Here is a 23,183-nt window from a genome sequence, read left to right on the forward strand (position 1 = left end):
TTCGGTAAATGAAATGTCAATTGGGTTCTTTAGCTATATCAGTTTTTTATATCATCTGAAAGATCTGCGTTTTCTAAGTAAAACGTGATTTAAAAAAAAAATCTATCGTTGTCCTTTGCTTTTTTAAACACGATTTAAAACTGCTCGAAATCTGCTCTAAATCACTACAATGACAGCCCATATACCAACTGTCATAGTAGCGATTTAGAGCGAGTTTTTATTCTTCATTTAAAAATCGAAGGTTAATGATATAATATTTTAAAAAATCATGTTTTGCTCAGAGAATTACACTCTTTCAGATGATATATAAAAATCGAAAATCCGTGAATAGCTAAACAACCCAATACTTGCTGGTTTACGGTAAATCGATATATTTGCTGAGAGTTCGTCGAAATATATTGCTAACATTTGCTAAAAACTTCGCCGAGCTCAATCAGCTGTTAGGAAGTTTGCCGAGATAAATGAGGTGTGTACGATATTTGACGATATACACTGAATTCCTGCGCGATTGATGCGTCCACGCAAACAAAGATAATTTCGTAATTTCGAGCGAATAGCGTCGTTTTGAAAAAAAATCCTTCGTTACGTGATATATGTGTTTGTGTGTGTATGTATATGTGTGTATGTGTGTGTAAGTGTATGTGTATGTATGTGTGTGTATGTGTATATATGATTGAATGTGTGTGTGCGTGTATGTGTGCGCGTGTGTGTATGTGTGTGAGTGTATGTGTTATATCTTGGTTCAAATAGAAGTGTTTTCCGTATCAAAAATCGCGTAATTTCAAGAAAATCGCGTAATTTCGAGAAAATCGCGTAAAAAATCGTGTAAAATAAACCGCGTAAAAAAGTCGCTCAAAAAGAATTCAGTGTATTTCGATTTGTATCATTTATTTACCATACCATTTGTAAATGCGTTTTTGATGTGACCGCAGACAGGCGTCCAAGCTGAGTTCCAAACTTGTGTAAAGTTTTTTGTAGTAGCGATCCGTAACCAGATAGCGCTACCAGTACCGCCAGCCTCGTACACCAGCGAAAAAAAAATTATTGTAGCGATAAGGTCACCAGGCAGCGCTAGTGTACAAGTGATTTATAACGCAATTTACTTTGAAGATTTACACGGAAATTTTGATCAATATTGTCCTTGCTTGGACGTCTGTCTGTGGTACCTCTCTTTATACGTTGCTTGGAACAGAAACGGGTCAATAAAAATTTTCCTTAGCACAGGAAAATCACTTTTACTTAGAAGAAGTTCAGGATGTAATCCTTGGAACAGGAAAACAACTGAGTCTTAGGGGCAAGACACTATTGATATATTGCGGAATGTTTCCAATATCCAATATTAAAAAGTATTTACCGTTCCATTTTCGGGTACCCCACTATCTATATCATAGCTCATTGACAATACATCAAGCGTTACATTATCGTTGGAGGATATCAATTGACAGATAAACGATAAAAATCAAAATATATCAACCAATATCGTGCAATATTATGAAAATATTTTTCATGAAAATAACGGTGTCTAGCCCCTAGCACACGAGTCTATTTATGTCGAATTCGTTTTTACGGCAGGACTATACCGTTTCGGACTACACTTTGCAGCTGAAAAAAAAACACTTTCCGAGCAGTTGCAATGGTGTGTGTAATACCAGAGGTAGCTGTCACTTATGTTTTGGTCATCGCCATTGTCTTTTTATCGCGTACGAAAAATTTGCCAATTTACTGAAAAATGACAAAATAACAAAATAAAATAAATAATATCCAACCTGATGTTTGACACGCGAAGAACGATAATCAAAGCAAACCGATTTTGACACATTTTTTTTTTTATTTTGACACATACTTGTGAATGTGTTGGTGTCTTTAAAACTGCACTCTGTTTCTTTCGCGGACTGTCCAGGACAGAAAAAGGGTAGTCCGGGGTAGTCCAGAAAATGAAAAAAAAAAACAACTTTAGGACAAAGTGTAGTCCGCGGAGTAGCTACACCGCAAAAACGAAAACGACATTAGCAATACTCGGAGGGAGAGATATGCGAAGAGAATGTTGTAAGCCAAACGAACATGTCGAAATTCGAGCCAAACGAACAAGAAAGGTAAAACATTGAAAGGTATTGCAATCGGGTACAATAAAGGATATATTTAATTTCACACGTTTTTTATGTTTTATTATTAAACAATGAATTGAGAATGCTCCAAAATTTCTCTATCACAGTGATTTTTACCCGGTGGTTCACAAACCTTTTGTATGATCAATAAAATAATGATCAATTATGGTGAAAGAATATAAAATTAAAAATAAACATAAAACTTAACACCTTCACGGTTTTTGTGATGCACTTCATTATTTCCCAAGACTTCTATCGTCACCATCAGTTATACGAGTCGAATGAAAGAGTAAGTCAACATAGCGCTTCGAGAAGAGATCTGGCACCTCTGACATGTGAAACCCAGTTGCTAAATTAGCGATTTTTTCATCGCTTATCTCTCTCTCTGAGTATCTCTACTGAAGACCTATAGACCAGAGGTTCCAAACCATTTTGGTTTCGCGGCCCCGTATGTATATTGTGTGATACGAGCCTAACATGTCTAACTTGTTGCATGGATTGATCAAACCCCTGGGCTAGACCCTGTGATAATTCAAATTTTGAAATTTAATTTGTTACAAATATTCTAAAATTAAGCGGCAATGACAAACTTTGAGAACGAAAAACGTTTTTTATTTGTACTGGATTTTCGGGGATTCACAACTAACTTGTATGTGATAAAAATTTATTTAATATTGCAGAAATTTGAATCGCATTCATTAATATGTACAAAGATTACTTAAGTGACTGTGTGATTAATGATTGATTTCGTTGCTAAGATAATTTTGTTTTTGTTACAAAAACTCCAAATTTGCCTTATTTTGTTTCGAAGCAAGCACGCTTATAGCAAAAGATTAAAACGTTCAATACAGTTCTAAAATTTAAGCAGCATTTTAGGAACAAACATAATAGAGGCAACGAGCGCACTAGGATTCAACATTGCAGGGTAATCTTACAACGACATTGTTTGTTTTGCTTCTTTTCTGTGGCCGGTGCTTGGAATAAATATTAATATACGATTCGATTACTATTAAATCGTGTTCTACACGTTGCACTTTTTAGACTAGCTGTAAAGCTTCTGAGTTTCGTTCTTAAACACTGTTTACATTTTTGTGGCCTCCGCTTGCAAAAAGATTGATCTATTTTTCTAAACTAGATGGCATTGGATCGAACCGTGAGGAAAATTGCTCAAAACTTAAAAATTATTCAAACATGAATTTAAAGAAATTATTTCCACCTGCCTTCTTATTCGTTTATCTTGGTCATTTTTGGACAGTTATGAATCAAGGATCTCGAATTCTACGTCTGATTTGTTGATTTCTCTCAATGAGTTGATGACCATGTATCGTGAAAACATGATGTACAACTTACGGAACCAAACCATCTGCGACCGATGAAGTCTCATTGCATTCTGAACTGCTCGACGTGATTGCCAATTCAGTACAGCCCTAGAAAAAAATTTCCAGTTAAATCATTTAGCGGCTAATGCCCTTCAGAGCTAGCTACCAGTTAGTAGAAAGCAACAGCGTAAGCGGTAAATCTAGTACCGATATATACTTTCGACAAATGTTGACCGTTTCCAAAGTTAACACTTTACATTCTGTAAATAAATAGTATATAGTATATTTTATTATAGCTTAATAGGTCATATGGAAAGAACTTACTGTATGGAATCAATCCGGACAAGCAAAGTGATGCTGTAGCATAGTATATTGCACTATGATTCGGATGCCCGCTGATACCGTCTTTGTCAAAAGTAACCATAAGATCAATTTCTAGCGATTCCAAATACTTGAGAATTTGGTTCGCAATAGTTACCGCTTTCCATTCCAAAGCAGGATCATCTCGCAGGTGGGTAGCGTTTAGTAATGTGATATCTTCCGGCTTTATTCCTAAAGACTCGCAAGCATCCCACAGTTCCTGACGACGCTGATCTCCTCGCTGACCGTAGTTTCCCTCTGACAGACAGAGCAAAAATATACGACAATTCCGACGACGAAGTTCAAGAATGGTCGGTCCAAAAAACATACATTCGTCATCGGGATGAGCTGTTACTAGCAATGCGCGGTTCGCGTGAGGAGGGAGACGACATTTGCGAAATAGCGTAAGCCATTGACTGCAGCGATGAAAGAGCAATTTGTACAGGACCAAGCATAATAACGTGTATGCAAAAACAACCAACAATATATGATCCAGTGTTTCGCGCAAATAAATAACCAGTTGGTTACGAAAAAACTGATAATAAGACAGTAGTTCCTCCTGTTGTTCGACCACGGGGATGTAAGTATTTTGCACTATTTGATTGTTGAAAATAAATTCAGACTGCTCCAAAAGCGAAATGTTGTCCTTCATTTCCCAAGTCCGCACATTTCCGGCTGCTTCGAATGAAGCAGCTACTCGAAAACCAGACTACTTCTCAAACTGATGTTAGCGACAAAAATATCAACACAAAAAGTAACAATCCACTAAAACGAAACTAAAAACGGAATAAATAAACTTAAACCGAGTCGAATGTCGTATTACAGTGTACAAAACGTATCATAAAACTGCTAAAAATTATCACACCGACTACGATATGATAAAAATAGACAATTTTAATGGTATCAGTACAAGAAATATTTTCAACAGTACTTATTGGACTCACGGTTTGTTTACTTTACGTTTTCTTTTTTCTTATACGGAAGGGAGATGTCAAATCCGTCAACCGTTAGGGCGATGTTTTCTTCGACGAAATTGAATCTAAGGGTTGATAAAATATAGCGCCCCAGAAAATGAATGTTTTTAAAACTTCTGAGTCTATCAACCAGTTTAGAGAAAAGACATTCCCCAAATATCTAATGAAATTTTTACAGCTTCTGTGACAGCAAACTTGAGTCGGAGTAAGCGCCAAATTTTCAAATTTCATTTTTTATTTTGATCCACGAAAATAAATCTCGTGGTACGTCTGTTTGTCTGTGGTGGTACCATGCTTGTGGAGTGCTGAGGAGATACAATTTTTGTGCCAGCTTCTTGCCATTTAAAATGCGTTACAGCGTATACAGCGCATTACTTCCGACGTTAAATATAATTAGGCTGACCAGACGTACCGTTTTGAACGGGACAGTACCGTTTTTTCAACTATTTCTATCCGTCCCGTCTTTTTGCTATTTTGTTTGTAAAAGTCGCGATTGAAGATGAGACGATGATAATTATTAGTCGAAATCTCGATCATGCAAGTGATAAAGTTTAGGAACCTATTGCAAAAAAGCACACTCTTCTACGCAAATTTTATCAGAGTAACGAATAATTGTTTGCATACTTTTGTTAGTAAAAGTTTCTAAAAATCAATTATATTATGTGTCCCGTTTTTCGAACCCATTTGTCCTGTTTTTATCCCGAGAAAATCTAGGCAGCCTGAATATAATGAACGGTATGAGAGAAAAATCGAATGTCGCTAGTCGAAAAATTCGACTTTCTACTGGGGCGACAATAAAATACCGTGGATTCCAATTAAAAAAACATGGGTAGACATAATAGAATGACTAGGGGCGTTTATTGACATAAAGTATATAAAGAGCATTCGGGGTTAGCGTGCGATTGTTTTTCAGTGTAGCTCTAAGAGCTTAGTGTTGGCAATTACGTCATTTACAGATAACCTCTAAGAGCAAGCCCACCAGTGGCTAAATTGAAGTTTCTAAAGCTAGTTTGGCAACTCCCACCATAACGCGGCAACCGCACCGGGCGTTGCTATGTTGGTTTGGGAAATAACAATCCTCACCTCGGGTAGTAGCGAGTTATTAAATTTGGCAACGCGATAGCAACGAGCCGAATCGTTGCTATTTGATGAAATGTCAAACTGTTGGTTTTTGTGCTCGATAGTGAATGTTCGCAATAATATTACGAAGATGAAGAGTGTTTCGAATGCGGACTCAATTGGTCGGCCTCGGAAGACGAAGTGTTTTGCCTCGCTTGTTAAACACGTCGTAGGACGCAAGTGTCGACGTGAACCACTACTCAATTTTATTTCCGATTGAGCTGAAATTCTGCACAGGGTGTTTTTTCGGGCAGATAAACATTTTGTATAGGTTTTTTTATTGAGATGACCATTTTGGTTGGCATTTTGGTCTGCAACCTACACGATGCGGAAAGCTCAAATCCTCACAAGATTGGCCAATATTATTCAATAAACCTGGAAGGTTTAAGCAAATCTGCTCTGGAGTATTACCAACTATTTTCCCGTTTAGTTCGGTCGTTGTATAAAAAACAATTTTTCTCCTTTACCGCTGTTTCAATCTTCAAAAACAACCTAAAATACGTTCGAAAGCGGCGTTGGAAATGGTCATCGGTATAGACCGTTGTTAAAACGCTGGATGGCACCTTCCTCCGTATGGCGGACAATATTTGGCTATTTACTAGGCTGAGAGTCGCCCCGAATCTTTCCAAAAATCATTTTCTTAATAGCGTATAAGCAGGGCCGGATTTACGATTGTGGGGGCCCGGGGCCCAGTTATAGTGCGGGGCCCCAAAAAAAACAAAACCATTTTTTTATCGTACGAGGTAAAAACATTTATTTGCTATTGAAAAATTACCAAAAATTTGTTAGAATTTTCTCTTAAGCCCTATTTAGAGTTCCAAGCGAGGTGAAAATCTCATGCAAAACGTTCATTTTTTCACGCTCGTGAAAAATGCAACCTGCAAAAATTTCACTTCGCTTGGAACTGTAAACAAATTCGATCCAGCGAAATCAAAGGTTGTGGATCTCATCTTTTTCACTTGGGTTTATTTTTTTTCCCGGATGCAAACGCTAGTGAAAAAAGCAGCAGCAAGCGAAAACTTGCGTGCGTTTCTATTCTGTCAGTTGCAGCCAATTTTCACTTCGCTCGGAGTGTAAACTCGTGAGTTTCGCTTCACTTAAACTGTAAACTGCAGACTGGTGAAATACCTGCGTGTAGAGCGGGGGCCTAGTGTGGTTGGTAATGTCTCTGCCAACCACGCTCGACGCCTGGGTTCGAATCCCACCGCCGACATAGGTGTCGATGGTTGTGAGGTAGCGTGATCCACTCACAACCAACCCAACTGGTCTAGATTCAATCCTAGCCGACACCGGGAGGTTTTCTGAGGCGAAAAATCTCTGGGATCACGCTTTCCATCGCATGAGGAAGTAAAGCCGTTGGCGCCGGTCCGTTAATAAACGGGTCGTGAGTTAGGGTCCTGGGTGTGGAGTCGCCTACCTGGGCGTCGGTGATTGGCCACAACAGTGGCGGAACTAGACCGACGAAAAATAAGCGAGAATAAAAAAAAAAAGAAATACCTGCGTGTTCCACAAACGGGTTTTCACGACAGATTTCGCAAGCGAAAATTTACGCTTTTTCACTTGTCAAATGTTTCACTTCGCTTGGAACTGTAAACTATGCTTTGCGAGTTTTTTTGCCGAAAATTTATCGTACTCGAAACTTAATAATGCTAAGTTTGACTGTCTTTCATTATTCACAGTGGTACGCACTGTGCGGTATTTTTAATAAGTTTCATCTTCAATTTGTTTTCTTGATACCTAAAAAAAACTACCGCAATTTGAAAAAATTGCGATCCACAGGCAAAAATTTGCACACAATTTGAGAAAGACTGCGCAAATATAAGACGACTCTGACAATAATAGAAACTAGGAAAAAACTACGCACATCTGCAGGTCAATAAAATCTGCACACGAACTCAGAAAATCTGCATTTTTCAAAGCACATTTGGTATCCCTGATTCGGACAAGTTAGCAAAAGCAATGCATTAAAAAACTCGTGGGTTATTTTCTTTCTCTGCTTTACTTCCCATGTGCGTTGGTTCGATTCAAATGGTGTGTTAATGTGTGTCATTCCAAGAGAATCCAAGGTGAACTCTTATGGATGTAGTTGTGATATTGGCGCTCGCGAAAAAAAAAACGGAAGGAAAGTGTCAGATTGAAATGTTCTGTTCAAATTTTCTTACTGTAAATTAAACTTTTGATTGAATCTCATTTTTTAAAAAAGAAAAAATCTTTTTCTTGATTTGTGGGGGCCCCAAAAATGTGGAGGCCCGGGGCCCGGGCCCCCCCATAAATCCGGCTCTGCGTATAAGGAAATTTGTTCTGCGGAATCACTTTCTTCATCACTAGAATCAATCAAATAATCAAAAACAATTTACGCGTTCTATATTTAAGTTCTTTTTGGCGGCGAATTTGTTCTGCGAAATCACTTTCTTCATCACTAGAATCAATCAAATAATCAAAAACAATTTACGCGTTCTATATTTAAGTTCTTTTTGGCGGCAAATTTTCAAATATTAATAGCAAACTGTGGGAACCGAGACAGCATGAAATACAGAATACAACTAAGTTCGCCAGCTTTCAGTAGAATAGTCATTTAAGCCAACGTTGCGGGTCGTGCCCAGTTTTACGGAATTACTTTAAATAAACATATAAGGATGAAAAAATTTATGTACGCACAAGTACAAAAATCTGCAAAAGAATTATGTTATCGATAACTTGGGAGAACGGAAACAAAGTTAAAATAAAGTTACGTGAAATGGAGGGAACATTTTATGAAGTAGAAAGAACGTAAATCATTCCGGAAACGATTGACTGACGGATATGTTGGTTATTACTAGATCCGCAAAACAAAGCAAAATACATCACAAACAAACATTTTGTCAACGCTGGCTAGTGACGGTCTTCAGAAATTGGCAACTGCCGGTGTGAAAAAGAAATAGTGGAAATGGTAATCCCCATTAGCAACGACCGGTGCGAAAATCGGTTGCTATCCAAAATAGCAACGGCCAGCGTTGTGAAAATAGCAACTCAAATGGCAACTCACCGGTGCGCTTGCTCTAATTCTAATTTGAAAATCATTGCTAATTGACAGATCTGTCATTAATATGAGACGATGGAAAGCCGATTCTTTTTCACTGATTCGTTTGCCGTGCGAAAAGTTCCGAACGGAGTTTGTGTCGATTTTCAAACGATATAAATGTCTAGAAGTATTTTTTTTCATTTTGGATGAAAAGTGAAAATTGCTGTTTTATTAAATCAAGGCCAACATACTGAGTTTAAATCTTTAGTGTTGTAAAATCTGGCATAAATTCGTTGCAATGCAGAACGTGGAGCTCGTGGTAGAACGAAGACTTCGCCCTATATTTGGTATGCAAAAAAGGACACTTGAAATAATATTAATGGTTAATAGATATGCGTCGTTGTTTGGATGTTCAACCTAAATTTAATAATTATAATTCAAAGATGTGTTACAATCGCTCACTGAAAATAAACTTTGAATATTTTTTGCGATTTTTTTGCTGCCAATCTAAGTTAGAGGTTATTGTTGGTTTCATTTACACATAGACGGCTTTACCTTAAGAGAACACAAGATAGATGTAGAAAATGCATTTGCAGCTGTGTTGTCGAAATTGTAAATAAGGCCTTCCAGCGCACTTTTATATTGAAGCATTACTTTCATTGTTTCAGAATCGATCGAGATCGGTAATTACAAGAAAGCTCTACAGGATGTGGAGAAAGTGCTTCGAAAAAATCCTACCATCCAGTGCGGGCGAGCATTAAAAGCCTGGGCTTACATACGGTTAGGAAGAGACGAGGAAAGTGCAAGTTTGATTCGAGCCTTGGAGCAGGAAACTCCGACAGAATCAACGACGTTACATGTAATGACTCTTTGTTACAAAGAAACGGATCAGTTGAATAAAATCTGCCAGTTGTTCGCCAATGCCTCCAAACAGCATCCTGGAAATGAAGAACTGTTGTCGCAGTTGTTTATTGCACACATGCGAGTAAATGACTTTAAAGCACAGCAAACAGTAGCATTGCAGTTGTACAAACTGAAACCAAGAAATCCATTCTATTTTTGGGCTGTTATGAGTGTTGTTCTTCAAGCCGTGCGTGGACCTGATTCAAAAGATCCACAAAAATCGAAACTGCTGCTGGTCTTGGCACAACGTATGGTTGACAAGTTAAACGCCGAGAATAAACTGGAAGCTTCACAGGAAGTTCAATTGTACTTGCAAATATTGCAACACCAGGAAAAACATCAGGAAATGTTAGACTTTTTAGAGGGTAGTGTTTGTCAAAAACTGTATCCAGGAGCTCCACATTCGATAAAAATTGATCTTCTGAAGAAGCTCGACAAATGGGCGGACTTGAATAAAATGATGAAACAAATGTTGTTAGAAGAGTAAGTAGATGCTGACCATAAGCTTTTATTTCAATAGTAACCTAATATGTATGTCTTCATGTTTTCAGCTCTGATCGGTGGGATTATTATCTCGACTATATTCAATCAACCTTCGAACTTATTAAAGTGAATGACGAGACTCCTGGGACGGATCATAGCACAGAAATGTGCCATGAATTCATATGTGGAGTAAGACGATTTTTTTGTTTCAAATGTTCCAAATTCTCTAACGTATTGATTTGTAGATCATAGAATCGCAACCACGCCAGCATAGAGGTCCCTATCTGGCAAGATTGGAACTCAACCGTCTAATGGTAGAAAATAAGTGCGACAAAGAGCAATTGTTTGGAGAGCTGACAGAGCTGTTGCTCGATTACTTTCGAATTTTTGGTGACAAAACATGCTGTGCGAATGATCTTAAGATGTTTCTGGAGTATGTGGATCCTGTGAAGCGTCCCGGGTTTGCTGCAAAATTGATGCAAGAATGTCGAATAAATCCGGTTACACTACCGAGCAACGTAAGTTAGTGGAAAGTTAGTTTAAATATTTCTAATAAGGTTTTTTTTTGTTTTTATTGTTTGATAGAAAGAACACATGCAACGACATATTTGCTCGCTGCAGATAGCTCGATTTTGTGGGGCGCATGCCGCATTGAGTGAGGAACACTTGTCGGCACTCTATACGGCACTAAGTTTGCACTACGAGCATGGGTACAATGCTTTTGGGAGAGGACTGCTTCCAACTGATATGGGCCCTTCAGATCCCTACGCTCTGCTGGCAGGTAAATTCAATTGAGGTCACCTAGAAACATTCGTATTGCATTCATAATGTGTTTTAGTAAACATTATGTACGACCGTGCCTGGACGCTGCAACGCTCCGAACCTCTAGTAGAAGCACTCTGCTTGCTGGAACATCTGCTTTCTAACAGCATCAACAACTTTCATGGCAAGCTTCTCAGTCTTCAGTTGTACCATAGGTTAGGTATGACAGACACCGCCCACCGAGTGTTTGAATCGCTCGACATCAAACACATTCAGTTGGACTCGCTTGGATTTCTGCATTGTAGCCAGTTATGCAACGGTGGTTATCCATCATTGGCTAAGCAGTTGTTCGATCAAACGCTGAATTTTTTCATCAACGATCATCAAAACAGTGTCGAGTTTATTAAAACTTCATACAACTTTGGGTCATTCTCGAAACTAATCGAGTTCCTGGAATTCCGGGATCGGTTATCCAACAGTTTTCATTTCACGCTCATCTCAGTGGAAGCATTACTCTTAGAGATGGTATGCTTCTGTGGTACATTAGTGCAGAATCTCATCGCATACCGATTAATGAGAATAAAACCGCAGGAGGATCGAATTAATTGGAATGACCTAAGTGATAATCGTGATCTGACCATTTTTGTCCACTGGGATCCTGCGGTGGATTACTCAAAAGTTCTTCCACCAGAAGGTGCGTCGGAAGCACTGAAGGGTAGTAGTGAATACACTGTCGTACTAGAGCCTAAGACGGTGCAAAAACAGCGTGAGGAATTTCGGGAGGAGAGTTACAAACAAGAGATGGATCTTTTGCAGTTGCGTTCAACTTTGTTGAGGCTGGTTTCCTCATTTATAGATTTATATGCCAAAGGAGCAGATTATGAATTTGAAACGGCGGCAAATCTATGTCAACGATGGGAGAAAATTATGGCTACCATTAGAGATAAAGATCGACAAAGTATAAGTGGAAAATTTCTAGTCAATTTGCTGCCGTCACGTTTACATTTGATGCTGAGGATGCCATACGATTATGTGTTCAAAAATTTCGCGGATTTTCTACTGTTGCTGTGGAAGGGTGAGAAACATGAACTGATACGAACTGCGGCTGATACGTGTGTGAAGGATATTGGCGAGCTGTTTGCGATAATTGCGAACGCAATTAGTGATTATAATAAATCCGGAGATCTCCTATGGAACCGCAAGCAGGTTCACGATACTGTGAATGCCGGAATTGAGGTAGGATAATTTCAACATTGTTTAGTAAGCGAAACAATTTTGCTATATTTATTTAGTTTTAATAAAAAAAAAAACATCGCTTTGCAGACAACTTCCATCAATAATTGTGGCCTGGCAATGCTTTCGTATTTTTTTCAGATTGCTTGCCTGGTTCTGTTTGTGCTGACAGTTTGCTACGATAAATACTCTCAGGCACCACCTCCGCAACCCACACGTAAACCGAAGAAAAAGGAGAGTGAACAGAATAATCATGAATGCACTGTGGTGATGAATGAGAAAAATCGACTTCATCTCGTAACAGAACTGCTTCGGACTTTGAAGGTCAACATTATCGAGTGCGAAGCAGCGCTTTGTAAGTAACTTATTATCATTTTATCATATATGCTCGAAATGTTTACGTATTACTTTTGTTTCAGCTTCCTGGGAGGCGCCACTAGTATCAGATTCCTTAACCGCAGCATTAGAGCAAATGTCACTTAACCCTAAAAGTGAAAGCAGTGTGCGACTCAAACTCATGGACAGTCATGTAGGCGAGATTAAAGAACTGAAAAAACTTCTAAAAGACAAGTTGAAATTGATCAACAAATCAATTTAATGTAAATTCCAACGGACGCACTACTAGAGGTTGTTAAAGCTGCCGGGAATGTTTAGATTTTTCTTAGAGTAACTGTGAAATGGCACCACATGGTAGGCACTACGAAGGCGATGACTGGTAGTATATAAGATATTATGTCATTAGCAGATGTTATAAGCAATTTTCTGCATATATACATCACACAGTTTGCCCTAAACACATTTGCACATTTTTCTCATGTTGTTATCATGGCCTCATGCTCGCTTAATGTTTAGCGAGAACATTCAGAAACTGCATGTCCGCTCGATTCGTAACTCATTGTTGGTCGAAATCTTTTACGTAGTAAAAATTTGTATTGAAGATTCAAGCAATGCACTAGCGAGCAAACAGTTATCAAAACAATCATTAACTTGTCATTTACTGCTGGACAGCACACGTATTGCCGATTTATCCAGTTTTCTTGATTAAACTTTTGCTTACACCTTTATCCCATTATGTAGTGTCGTATGAAACGTACGCGGATACCGATAAGATTTATTATAATAAAGATGTTTAATTAAGTTTGGAATGTTTTAGGTACAAAAACTCGACTAAATAAACTGAATGTGACCAAATGCGCATTTCGTTTTTAAATTCTATAGATTGCTATAAAAGCTAAATTTGATATAAAAGTACGAGCCCTGCGATAGTCGACTCAAATCGCCCATCTATTTCAGATTTATTACCGTCTATTTCAATTTGTTTAAGATGATTGTTTTAATATTTATATGAACTGAAAACATCGTGACATTCCAGAAACAGAGAACGACTGGCTTTGGGATGTCAAAAACAAAACCAAAGTCAAACCAACAGCATTGTGTTTTCGTACTCGAGGAACTGACGAGACGAGCATAATGTTCTATTAGGTAACGCGAGCAGTTTGGCAGACGAGCTAGTCGTCCAATATACAGCTGACTCGCCATCTGTAATACCAGGTCAGGCAAATAACTCGCCGATCGCCTCAACTTTTGTGATAGGCCCCATAAAGATGTCTATTACATATGACGAGTCGAGAGTAACTTTATTCGACAACCTATTTTGGTATTACAGAAGTAGAGTCGAGTCGTATTTCTGTCGAGTAGCTCCACCGAGTCGAACGCTCGAAAGGTCAGCTGTCTCGATCAATTGGGTCCTAAAGTGTTACACGGTTTTTTGATTTTTATGTATCAGCAGGAAGAGTGTAACGTTAAGAGCAAAACGTCATTTTGGAAAAAATGTTCATCGTTGTTCTACGATTTTTAAAAGAAGATTAAAAAATTGCTCGAAATGTGCTAAATGACGGTTAGCCCATATGGCCATCCTTTCTTTTTTTTTAAATCACACCTCGAGACCAGCTGGGAGATAAGCAACCAAATTACTTAACGCTAAAATGTGGTTTCCAGACCCCCTTCTTCCTATGTAATTAGTAACGTTTAATATGACTCACTCCCTACAATTACGTATCACGAAACAACTTGCCTTCCCTACGAAATTTTCGATTTCCATGAGTCTCGCAGTGACGTAACTGTCTCAACTAACCCCTTCCCTATAGGTAACAATAGGTAACAAAATCTCAGCCCTCCTCCACCCTGTTCATGAGTTGTGTAATTTGTGTATACGACGTTTTATTCGGCAAGTAGTTAGAATGTGTCGGGATCTGACAAAAATGAACGGAAGGAATTTTCTCAGGCCTTAGACGCTCCTCTTCGCACTATATAGGGTAAGAACCCCACAATTTTTCATTTTCATTTTTATGTTCAAACACGGTTCTAAGAGTTGACACTATATTGCGAACAATAGAAAAAAAATATAGGTGGTCGAACTTTGGGTACTCGGTTAATGTGGGCGAATTCTGGGGTCGTTACCTTATTTTTGACTCCATTTTCAGTTCGCACCCACCGTGGTTCCATAATGTTACATCAATGAGCAGCGTTGCCACTAAGTCTTAAATAAAATCTGGCAAAAAGCAAATAAAAATCTGGCACTCATTGTCTGATTAAATTTCCGACAAAATTGAAAGTGAAGACCTTTTTGCCTTTCTCCTAGAAAGGTATAGCAATCACTTGCAAAACTGAAGATATGAAAGTACTCCAAAGGGCCGAATGGCATATATCACTCGACTCAGCTCTACGAGCTGAGCATTTTTTGTATGTGTGTGTGTGTGCGTGTGAGTGTGTGTGCGTGTGTGTGTATGTACAGATTTTTATTCACTCACTTCACTCACTTTTTTCATATGTAGGTTAAAATCACGAAACATCATTATCTCAAAAACTACACAACCAATTTAAACAAAATTGGTTTAAATTAACGGTCTTTTAACTCTTGGCTTTTTAATATTATAAAGATTGGACATGTGGTTCAGAAGTTATGGAAAGAAACGTGTTCTGGAGACTGTTTAATCTCACTATTGTTTCTCAGAGATGGCTGGACCGATTTTCATAAAATTAGTGCCAAATAGAAGGTCTAGTTGCCCCATAAGACCCTATTGATTTGTTTTGCAATTGGATTATTACTTTGCCTGTTATGTTTAAAAATGTGAAATCTAGCCAACAAAAGAAACATATTCCGAAGAATACTCAAACTCCCTATTGAATTTAATAATCGGATTGTTACTTTGTCTGTAATGTATCAAAATATTTACGAAACTTTATTATCTCACAAATTGCACAACTGATTTAAACAATTTTAGTATCAAATTAACGGGCTAGTTGAGGGTAAACTAAAGAATTTTAGAATGATAAGGCATGTGGTTGAAAAGTTGTGAAAAGAAACATGTACCGATGACTTTTCAAATTCATTGGTATCCCCAAAGATAGCTGGACAAATTTCAACAATCTCAGTGTCAAATGAAAGTTTTAATTGCCATTTCATTTGTTTATAATCGGAATTTTATTGCAACCGTTATGTATTAAATTCTGAAAACAGCGAAAGTCTATTAACACAAAGATAACACGATTTATTTGAACATAACTACGGGCTGTCTCTCAAACGTACAAATAACAAATTTCAAAACAATTTGATACGTGGTTCAGAAGTTATGGAAAGAAACGAAATTGATTGATCAAAATATATTCTACTATTTGAACGTTCCCGGTATTGCTCTTGATCTAGGGGCTAGACACTATTGATATATTGAGAAATATTTCCAATATTCAATATCAAAAAGTATTTATCGTTTCATTTTTAGGCACCCCTCCATCTATATCTTAGCTCATTGACGTTACATCAAGCGTTACATTATCGTTAGAGGGTATCAATTGGGTTGTTTAGCTATTCACGGATTTCCGATTTTTATGTATCATCTGAAAGAGAGTAATTTTCTGAGCAAAACGTCATTTTTTAGAACTTTATATCATTGTCCTTCGATTTTTAAATGAAGAATAAAAATTCACTTTAAATTGCTACAATGACAGTTGGTATATGGGCGAACTGTCATTGTAGCGATTTCGAGCAGATTTCGAGCAGTTTTGAATTGTGATTTGAAAAGCGAATATTTTGCATGAAAACAAAGGTGTCTAGCCCCTAGCTCTTGATTACAGTCTTTGGATTTAGGAGTCATTTTTCCGTTTCGGTATTTCTTTAGCACAAATATAACGTCAAATTTCACTCTTGATACTTCAATTATTGCTTCAAATACAAGTTTATTTTGTACCAACTTTTTAAAAGATTTCTTCTTGAGTGTTACGTATTTCTCATGCATGTGGTATAACTTTTTATTTGCAGGAGTTGGATGCTTTACTCCAATAATCACCGCGGCATCTTTATTCTTTTTGTTAATGCGTTAGAATTTGACGAGCTTGTATTAGACAAAAAAGACCCCTCGTTATTTGACATGCTTGCACTCACGATATTTGACTGCGAAATTCACTAGAGCACACCTATACTGAAACGTGGAATTCGTATTTTTTTATCAATTTGCATTCATCATGAGAATGTGTTAGTAAGCCAAGGTTAAAATTAAGAGGTTGTTTGAGCAGAAATAATTGAATTTTTCGTTGGTGATATTTCAAAAATTTATATTATTTTTGCCAAAAATGAGCCAATTTTCAAGTTTTCAAAGATCTCAATAATTGTTTTATTATAGTTATTGAAATCAATATACAACATATTTAGCTTTAAATGTAGTTGATATTAACTGTTTGTCTTTACCTATAGCTGTAGATCTTGAAATCCACCGTGTCTAGAAGTTCTGCTGCATGCACGTCGTGTGGAAGTGGAGCTAATCATTTAGTTCTTTGAGTGATTCGCTTCAGTCGAGTTTCAGTCAGGTTGATCGGTGTGTAGTTGTATGATCTCCCAAGCGGATTGTACAGGTGTAGAGGACATAATTCTCACGACCCTCCAAAAGTTCAATTTCCGCGCGGACCTTTCCCTTAAATAACCTATTAGTTCCGAGTTATTCGAGTGCTGGCTGCGGCGAAAAATTGGCGGTGACGAACGTGAATCGGTACGAAGAAAAAGCTGCGGTTGAGGGCGGATTCATCTCAACTTCAATTTTCTGTGCCAGTGACCGAATAGCTTGATTCTCAAGGTCCATGTGAAGTTTTTTTTTTGCATAATCAACTAATGAAGCATACTAATTGCTGAAGCTGTGTGATTTTTAGCTATACTGTAAAAGTGATAAAAAAGGAAACATTTTAGTGTAGAACTAGAGTGAGTGCATTTTTCAGCGGTGTAAACCCTTGTATAACTTCTCTTGAACCAATTTTTAGTAGCAAACGTTTAAACAAAAAGTATTCTTGACATTAACAAGTTGCGTGACTCATTAATACCGCAAGTCAATTCCGGCTTAACACGTCAATCGTAAACGATGCTGATCAAAGAGTTGTAAGTAGCATTTACTTATTTCGTGCATGAAGTTGATATTTTGGTTATTTTCAATTTTTTTGTGGGAAAACATTCAGAACTGTCTCAAGATGCATCTTAGATTTATCTGAAATATAACATTCTTTTACAAAACGACCACGATGGCAGGATTGCAAATGAAGAAAATTGATTTTTCTTCCTGTGTGGACAGGAGAACTGAGAAATTTTAGTCTGTGTGATCAGACCGAGCTGCCATCTAAGATTTGTGAATATTTTTCAACATTATCGAAATGGATGTGTTATAGAGTATGTGCGATGGACACCTTAGTAAAACATAATTTAAACATATAGAAGCCTCGTTATATCCCTATTTAGACCATTGATTTAGTTGGGTTGGTTCGAACAAAATCAGATAGCTAACATAATATTACAGCGACTGGTGTTGTGGTTCCTCTTTTATTTCTTTTCTGGCAACCTCGCCATTTTATAAGAGGCAGCCTTGTCATTTTGACAAATCATTCTTTTTTTCATATTTGTGTTGTTGCTTTTCCGCTGTTTAGGTTAAACACATGATGGTGTATTAAGAGGTATGTACAGCTTAGTGCACCTAAAAGACAACGGAGTCTGATAATCGTTGATGAAGAAAAGTGGAAACGCCTCATCTGTATCTCAGATTTTTGTTATTTGCAATACAATCTAAGTTTGAAATGAGTATTTCAAAATTGATTACACTACGGTTGAGGTTATCGTATGAAATGTATAAGAATAGTTATCATAGAGAAGACGACTTACCTCCTGATGTCTATCATCATGAAATAAACCGAAATGTCAAAGTTACTCATTTGGGAAATTCGGAGAATGTTTGAGTGTATTTGTATTCAACGAACATTTCACATGTGCTTGGAAATGTGTTCATTTTTTATTACTGCACGAGTGCACGATTGTATGAAATTGAGAGAGGACGAATGTGCAAAAGCTAACAAGGTGTAGAATTTCAAGAGTTAAGGATAACATAAATATGAACACGGGTGATGATTCGAATTGCTATTTTGAATAATTAGCTATATTTTGTATTGTAGCTTCAGTTTACTTTCATATTGACGTAATTTAAAGCATGCTTTTGTACGTTTTTGAGCAATGAAAAATATTTATATTTGGAATTTGATTTTCGTGCAATGTGGAGCTAGGTTGGCACATGAGATGATTGATTATTGGTTTGATTATATAAATATCGAATGTGCGAAACTGCATTCAATATGATCTCGAATTGTAAAGGTCAATTATTAGAATGAAAAATAAACTGCCGCTTGTCAAAGGAATAGCTAATCATTTCAGAAACAATATGGGATGTTGCATATATCTGTAAAATAATTAGAAAAACTCAATTGCTCAAAGCTTCGTTGGAACACAAGGTTTTTTATTGTTCTGTAAAATTTGTACAATGATATTTAATGTAAAATTGATTGTATTTACAATAAAAATATATTCAAATTATGGCAAAACTATGTACAATCACAGCAACTTTTACGTTATTTTTTTCGGGAACGGCACGTCGGTATTTTGTTTGTGCGACATTATCTAGTTTTCCTTACTGAAAAACCAGTTGTTGAACTGCGGCTTATTAAGCTATAGCCCAGCCGGAATCCACCTAACAATAGCTTAACAAACTAAATCGGTGAAATAGTTTGTTGGGATAGGGGAGCTGGAAGCCCCAGATTACAGAGTCCGCTCTGACAAGTGATTGGTCGTGAGTTCGAATCTTAATAGAATCATTTTATCGACCATTTTTGATCTGGCTGAAACTTTGCACAGTTTCTATGAGCTTTAGAAGTCATTTTGTACTTTTGGTTTTTTTTATTTTTGAGACACGATTAGTTTGTCTACAGTTTCATGGGCGTTGACACAATTGTATATAACAATTTTATCTTTCCGAAAAACAACAGAGCTGCCATTCCCTTGATTACGACAATATTGATATATTACAAAATATTTCCAATACAGCAGCGGTTTTCAACCTGGGGTACGCGTACCCCTGGGGGTACTCGAAAGGCTTCAGGGGGTACGCGAAAGAAAAATCAGTAATGGCGGACAAAGCAATTTTTTTATATTACTCCATTTGTTGTTCAATCTTGCTCTTAACGTAAAGTGACCAGATAGTTGAAGCTCCAACGCGGGACACACCTATTTAATTGTGCGTCGGACGGAGAGGAGAGGGGGGGGGGGGAGATTAATGTTGGTTATCTTGAAACGGTAAAAATTACACGTAAATTATTGTAAAAGTCAGCGGAACATATATTTAAACCACAATGTTTGGAGCAACACAAGAAATCATCCCGAAAATAAGAACAAAAAAAAAAAATAAGAACAATTGAGACAATTCAACGTTCCTTCAATGAAACATACGTTCTAGAAATAACTTTCGCAGCAAATAATTTTTATCTTTCAAAGCAACTTAGGTACGCATAAGCAACTTACAGTTTTTGTAAAAAGTTTTGCTGCCACTTCTTTGTAAATTAAGCAAATTAACGATTAGCATTTGGAAGACCAACATTTTGACGACGCTAGTAGTTCAGATGAAAAATTAATGAAATCGCTAAGCAACTAACTAATATTTAGTTCCTGGTAACAACAACGCGCAGTTTACTTTTCAAATTTTGGAATACAATAATATTGATTCCAAAATGAAGCAAGAGGGTATTAATGAGTAGATTAATACTTATCGAAAACGCGGGACGCATTTCTGCGCGGGACATTTTGTTGAAAAGCGGGACTGTCCCGCGAAACGCGGGACGTCTGGTCACTTTATCTTAACGTGAAACGGGATGGAACCCAACCATGGGATGACCGATGGCTTCCTCCTGCATACTATCGAATTTTTGGAATGCGTTATAAAATATCATTCATTTTTCTAATGCGTTATAAAATATCGTTCTAACTAACCTAATTCAATCACTTTGCACTTGTGGTTTTACCGTGTAAGTTCTCAAAACATACCGGTACGAAGCAGTCGCGTAACCACTCAAACTAAGTATTATATTCTCTTAACACTAATAAACATTGCGATCGCAACTAATTTACACGGAAAATTGAGCGAAATGGTCTGAAACTAGGGATACCATCCGTCCTGATTTAGCAGGACATGTCCTGATTTTGAGATCATATTTGGGCGTCCTGATTTATTTTTTATATTCTAGCATTTGTCCTGATTTTTATAAGACATGCAATTATCTTCAATCACCAAGCTCATATTGCAAGCCACAAGTCGGTAAATTTTTAACAGAAACGTGAATGTTGCCTGATATTAGAAAAAGTTGGAGATTGCCCAGTTTTTATTTGTTTTTCATTTCTGGTTGCCAGTTCGAATCCGTCGCTGGTAAAAATAACAAAGGGACATTTTTCTCCGATAAAAATCTTGAAGTAACATTTTATGAGGTAAAATTGTAAAATTTGAAGTGATGACCGTTTGGCGGGCTAAAGGAAATTAAGGGGGCTATTACAGTCAACAAGGTGAGCAGCGAGTTACTCGCCTGACCAATTTAGATATAACAGATGGTGAGTCGGCTGGATATCGGACGAGTAGCTCGTCTGCGAAACTGCTCCACTCAACTGTCACCAACCAAGTTTCACTCGCGTTTCCTTATACAACATTTTGTTCGTCAGTGACTCTAGGCGAGGCAAATTGCTCGCCTCGTTACCTGTAATCGGTCCCAAAATCAGGAAAAAATCTGCATTATTTTTGAAATATCTGGGAGATTTTAAACAGTTTACGTGTGCTGAATTCTTTGAGGACATACACATTCCTATAACTTCAAAGTTACTTGATAAAATTGGATCGTTCGAGATACATGTTGAATAAATTAACAACCGAATAGCATTTTGAAGTGCAAATCACATACCACCAGTTTAAATCAGAATAAAAATAATTTGGATCAAATTTGTGCCGAAAAAATAGATGTCCTGAATTGTACCTCTGACCAGATGGTATCCCTATCTGAAACTTGCCTATAAAGTATAACGCCTCGAAAAATCCCGGTTTTTGCTCTTTTCTAGTTTCAAGTCAATTGTGGGCGTCAAGTTGTACGCCAGTGTTGTCAGCATTATTCAGCAAAATATTCAAAATGATGATTCAGTGGAGTTTTATGGCAACAAAAAATCAAAAATTCGGTAACCATGTACTATTAACTATGTTATAATAATTAGATTCCGTCCCGTTCCACCCTAAAACATTACTGTAGCAATCATCGGATAATCGAGTTTTCCGCATAATCGAATCACAGAAAAAATATTCAAATTTACTGTTAACGAACATAATATTTCTTTTTTTTTATTTTACTCGTATGACGCATTGGCGTAACCAGAAATCATCCCTCTATCTATATCATAGCTCATTGACGTTATATTTTCGTTGGAGGGATCAAAATATATCAACCAATATCGTGTAATTTTATTAAAATATTTTCCATGAAAATAAGGGTGTCTAGCCTCTAGGTGTCCCAGCGTTACGATGTGTATAAACTGAAAGAATAAATGTATCATATTTCTCCTTATATTGTCACAATCATATCACATAAATAAGACATAGGTAACACTGGGGAAGAAATCTTCCAAAAAATTGGGTGAAATTGAACTACTCGAATGGTCTCTTCCTCTGAAAAAAACTTTTGTTTGAGCAGTTCATGAAGGTCGTGTGCATGTGCAATCCTGCATGCTGTCTCTACCACGGGGATGGCAAGCTTGTCAGCTTACTTATAGCGAATTTTTTTATTCCACCAGCACACCTCGTTTTGACCTGGAAGCGCACTAACTGCTGTCAAAACCCTTCTTTATTCGCTCGATTTTGACCCAGTTTTGACCTGCCGTGCTGCCCGAAGCGCACTGTAAAATTTGTCAGCTTTAACCCACCACCGCACGTGCTATGTTCGTAAACAATTATTTGGCATCTCTTTCTTACTTGCGTCTTAAATGGCGATGACGTTTCATTATTCCTCGACAGTTTTGCCCGCACACAGTGGAATAATAAAATTTGCTATTACTAAACAGTTCCAAGTAGTGTGACCTTTGCTGTACGTAAGAGTAGCGCTGCAAACTTTCGCTGTCATGAAAGAATTTTCAGTTGAAATTGAAATCTTTGAACTTCAATTTTCAACGAACGAGTTGAAAATGAGAGAGACTCAGCTCTAATCAGTTGACAGTAATTGTTGGCTAGCAGCGTTTCTGTGATTTCGCACACGCTGTGTTGCTTTAGCGATGTTTATGCGGTTGAGAATGTATATGCTCATATGGTTCATCTACTTTGTGCAATAAATTGGCTGGAATCAAATAATTTCGATATCAAATTGACACCAGTAACACTGAAGGTAGTTTCACCTTGAGACAGTGAAAAGGCTGTTTCTGTCATTTTCGTTTGCAGTGTCGAAATCTTGGAGGTCTGCGTAAGAGTCGTCTCAACTCCACTCGGTCTAAAGCTGCAGTTTGCCAGCTCTGCAGTCTGCGTAAGGTCCGTAGGTCGTTCAATGGTAAATA

The 23,183-nt window shown here is 37.4% G+C and overlaps 3 protein-coding genes across 15 annotated transcripts in view; 2 read left to right on the top strand and 1 right to left on the bottom strand.

Annotated features, from left to right (window-relative positions):
• Positions 1-2,740: 2,740 nt before the first annotated feature.
• On the bottom strand, positions 2,741-4,740 carry LOC129730772 (N-acetylglucosaminyl-phosphatidylinositol de-N-acetylase). Its single transcript, XM_055690337.1, has 3 exons — positions 3,749-4,740; positions 3,591-3,684; positions 2,741-3,532 (listed from the first exon to the last, which is right to left on the bottom strand). Exons 1-3 carry the CDS (start codon positions 4,434-4,436, stop codon positions 3,361-3,363), a joined length of 954 nt encoding a protein of 317 aa, XP_055546312.1. The 5' UTR covers positions 4,437-4,740; the 3' UTR covers positions 2,741-3,360.
• A 4,230-nt stretch (positions 4,741-8,970) lies between these two features.
• On the top strand, positions 8,971-13,450 carry LOC129730771 (phagocyte signaling-impaired protein). 2 transcript variants are annotated; one of them, XM_055690335.1, is made up of 8 exons: positions 8,971-9,225; positions 9,547-10,264; positions 10,333-10,453; positions 10,510-10,782; positions 10,850-11,045; positions 11,103-12,262; positions 12,350-12,614; positions 12,679-13,450. In XM_055690335.1, exons 1-8 carry the CDS (start codon positions 9,177-9,179, stop codon positions 12,855-12,857), a joined length of 2,961 nt encoding a protein of 986 aa, XP_055546310.1. In that variant the 5' UTR covers positions 8,971-9,176; the 3' UTR covers positions 12,858-13,450. The 2 variants fall into 2 exon arrangements, with proteins under 2 accessions (XP_055546310.1, XP_055546311.1); XM_055690336.1 differs by having other exon boundaries at positions 12,401-12,614.
• A 3,582-nt stretch (positions 13,451-17,032) lies between these two features.
• The window catches only part of LOC129727849 (phosphatidylinositol transfer protein alpha isoform), a 37,842-nt gene continuing 31,691 nt past the window's right edge, over positions 17,033-23,183 (top strand). The window contains exons 1-3 of one of the 12 annotated variants that reach the window (XM_055686077.1): positions 17,045-17,301; positions 17,427-17,507; positions 17,567-17,681. In XM_055686077.1, coding sequence (XP_055542052.1) covers positions 17,665-17,681 — 17 coding nt within the window. In that variant the 5' untranslated portion in view covers positions 17,045-17,301; positions 17,427-17,507; positions 17,567-17,664. Of the gene's footprint in view, positions 17,682-23,183 lie in introns of all 12 variants that reach the window. The other 11 variants (XM_055686078.1, XM_055686079.1, XM_055686069.1 and 8 more) reach the window with 11 other exon arrangements.

The sequence above is a fragment of the Wyeomyia smithii genome, chromosome 3 (assembly GCF_029784165.1).
Source record: "Wyeomyia smithii strain HCP4-BCI-WySm-NY-G18 chromosome 3, ASM2978416v1, whole genome shotgun sequence".
Lineage (NCBI taxonomy): Eukaryota > Metazoa > Arthropoda > Insecta > Diptera > Culicidae > Wyeomyia > Wyeomyia smithii.

Bases quoted from the DNA above. Each gene is read 5' to 3' on its own strand.
- LOC129730772 (XM_055690337.1), bottom strand. From the start codon at position 4,436: ATGAAGGACAACATTTCGCTTTTGGAGCAGTCTGAATTTATTTTCAAC. The intron at 3,685-3,748 runs GTAAGTTCTTTC...ATTTATTTACAG, and splicing joins GTCCGGATTGATTCCATACA to AATGTAAAGTGTTAACTTTG. The intron at 3,533-3,590 runs GTAGCTAGCTCT...ATTTTTTTCTAG, and splicing joins CTGTTGCTTTCTACTAACTG to GGCTGTACTGAATTGGCAAT.
- LOC129730771 (XM_055690335.1), top strand. From the start codon at position 9,177: ATGCAGAACGTGGAGCTCGTGGTAGAACGAAGACTTCGCCCTATATTT. The intron at 9,226-9,546 runs GTATGCAAAAAA...TCATTGTTTCAG, and splicing joins AAGACTTCGCCCTATATTTG to AATCGATCGAGATCGGTAAT. The intron at 10,454-10,509 runs GTAAGACGATTT...ATTGATTTGTAG, and splicing joins GCCATGAATTCATATGTGGA to ATCATAGAATCGCAACCACG.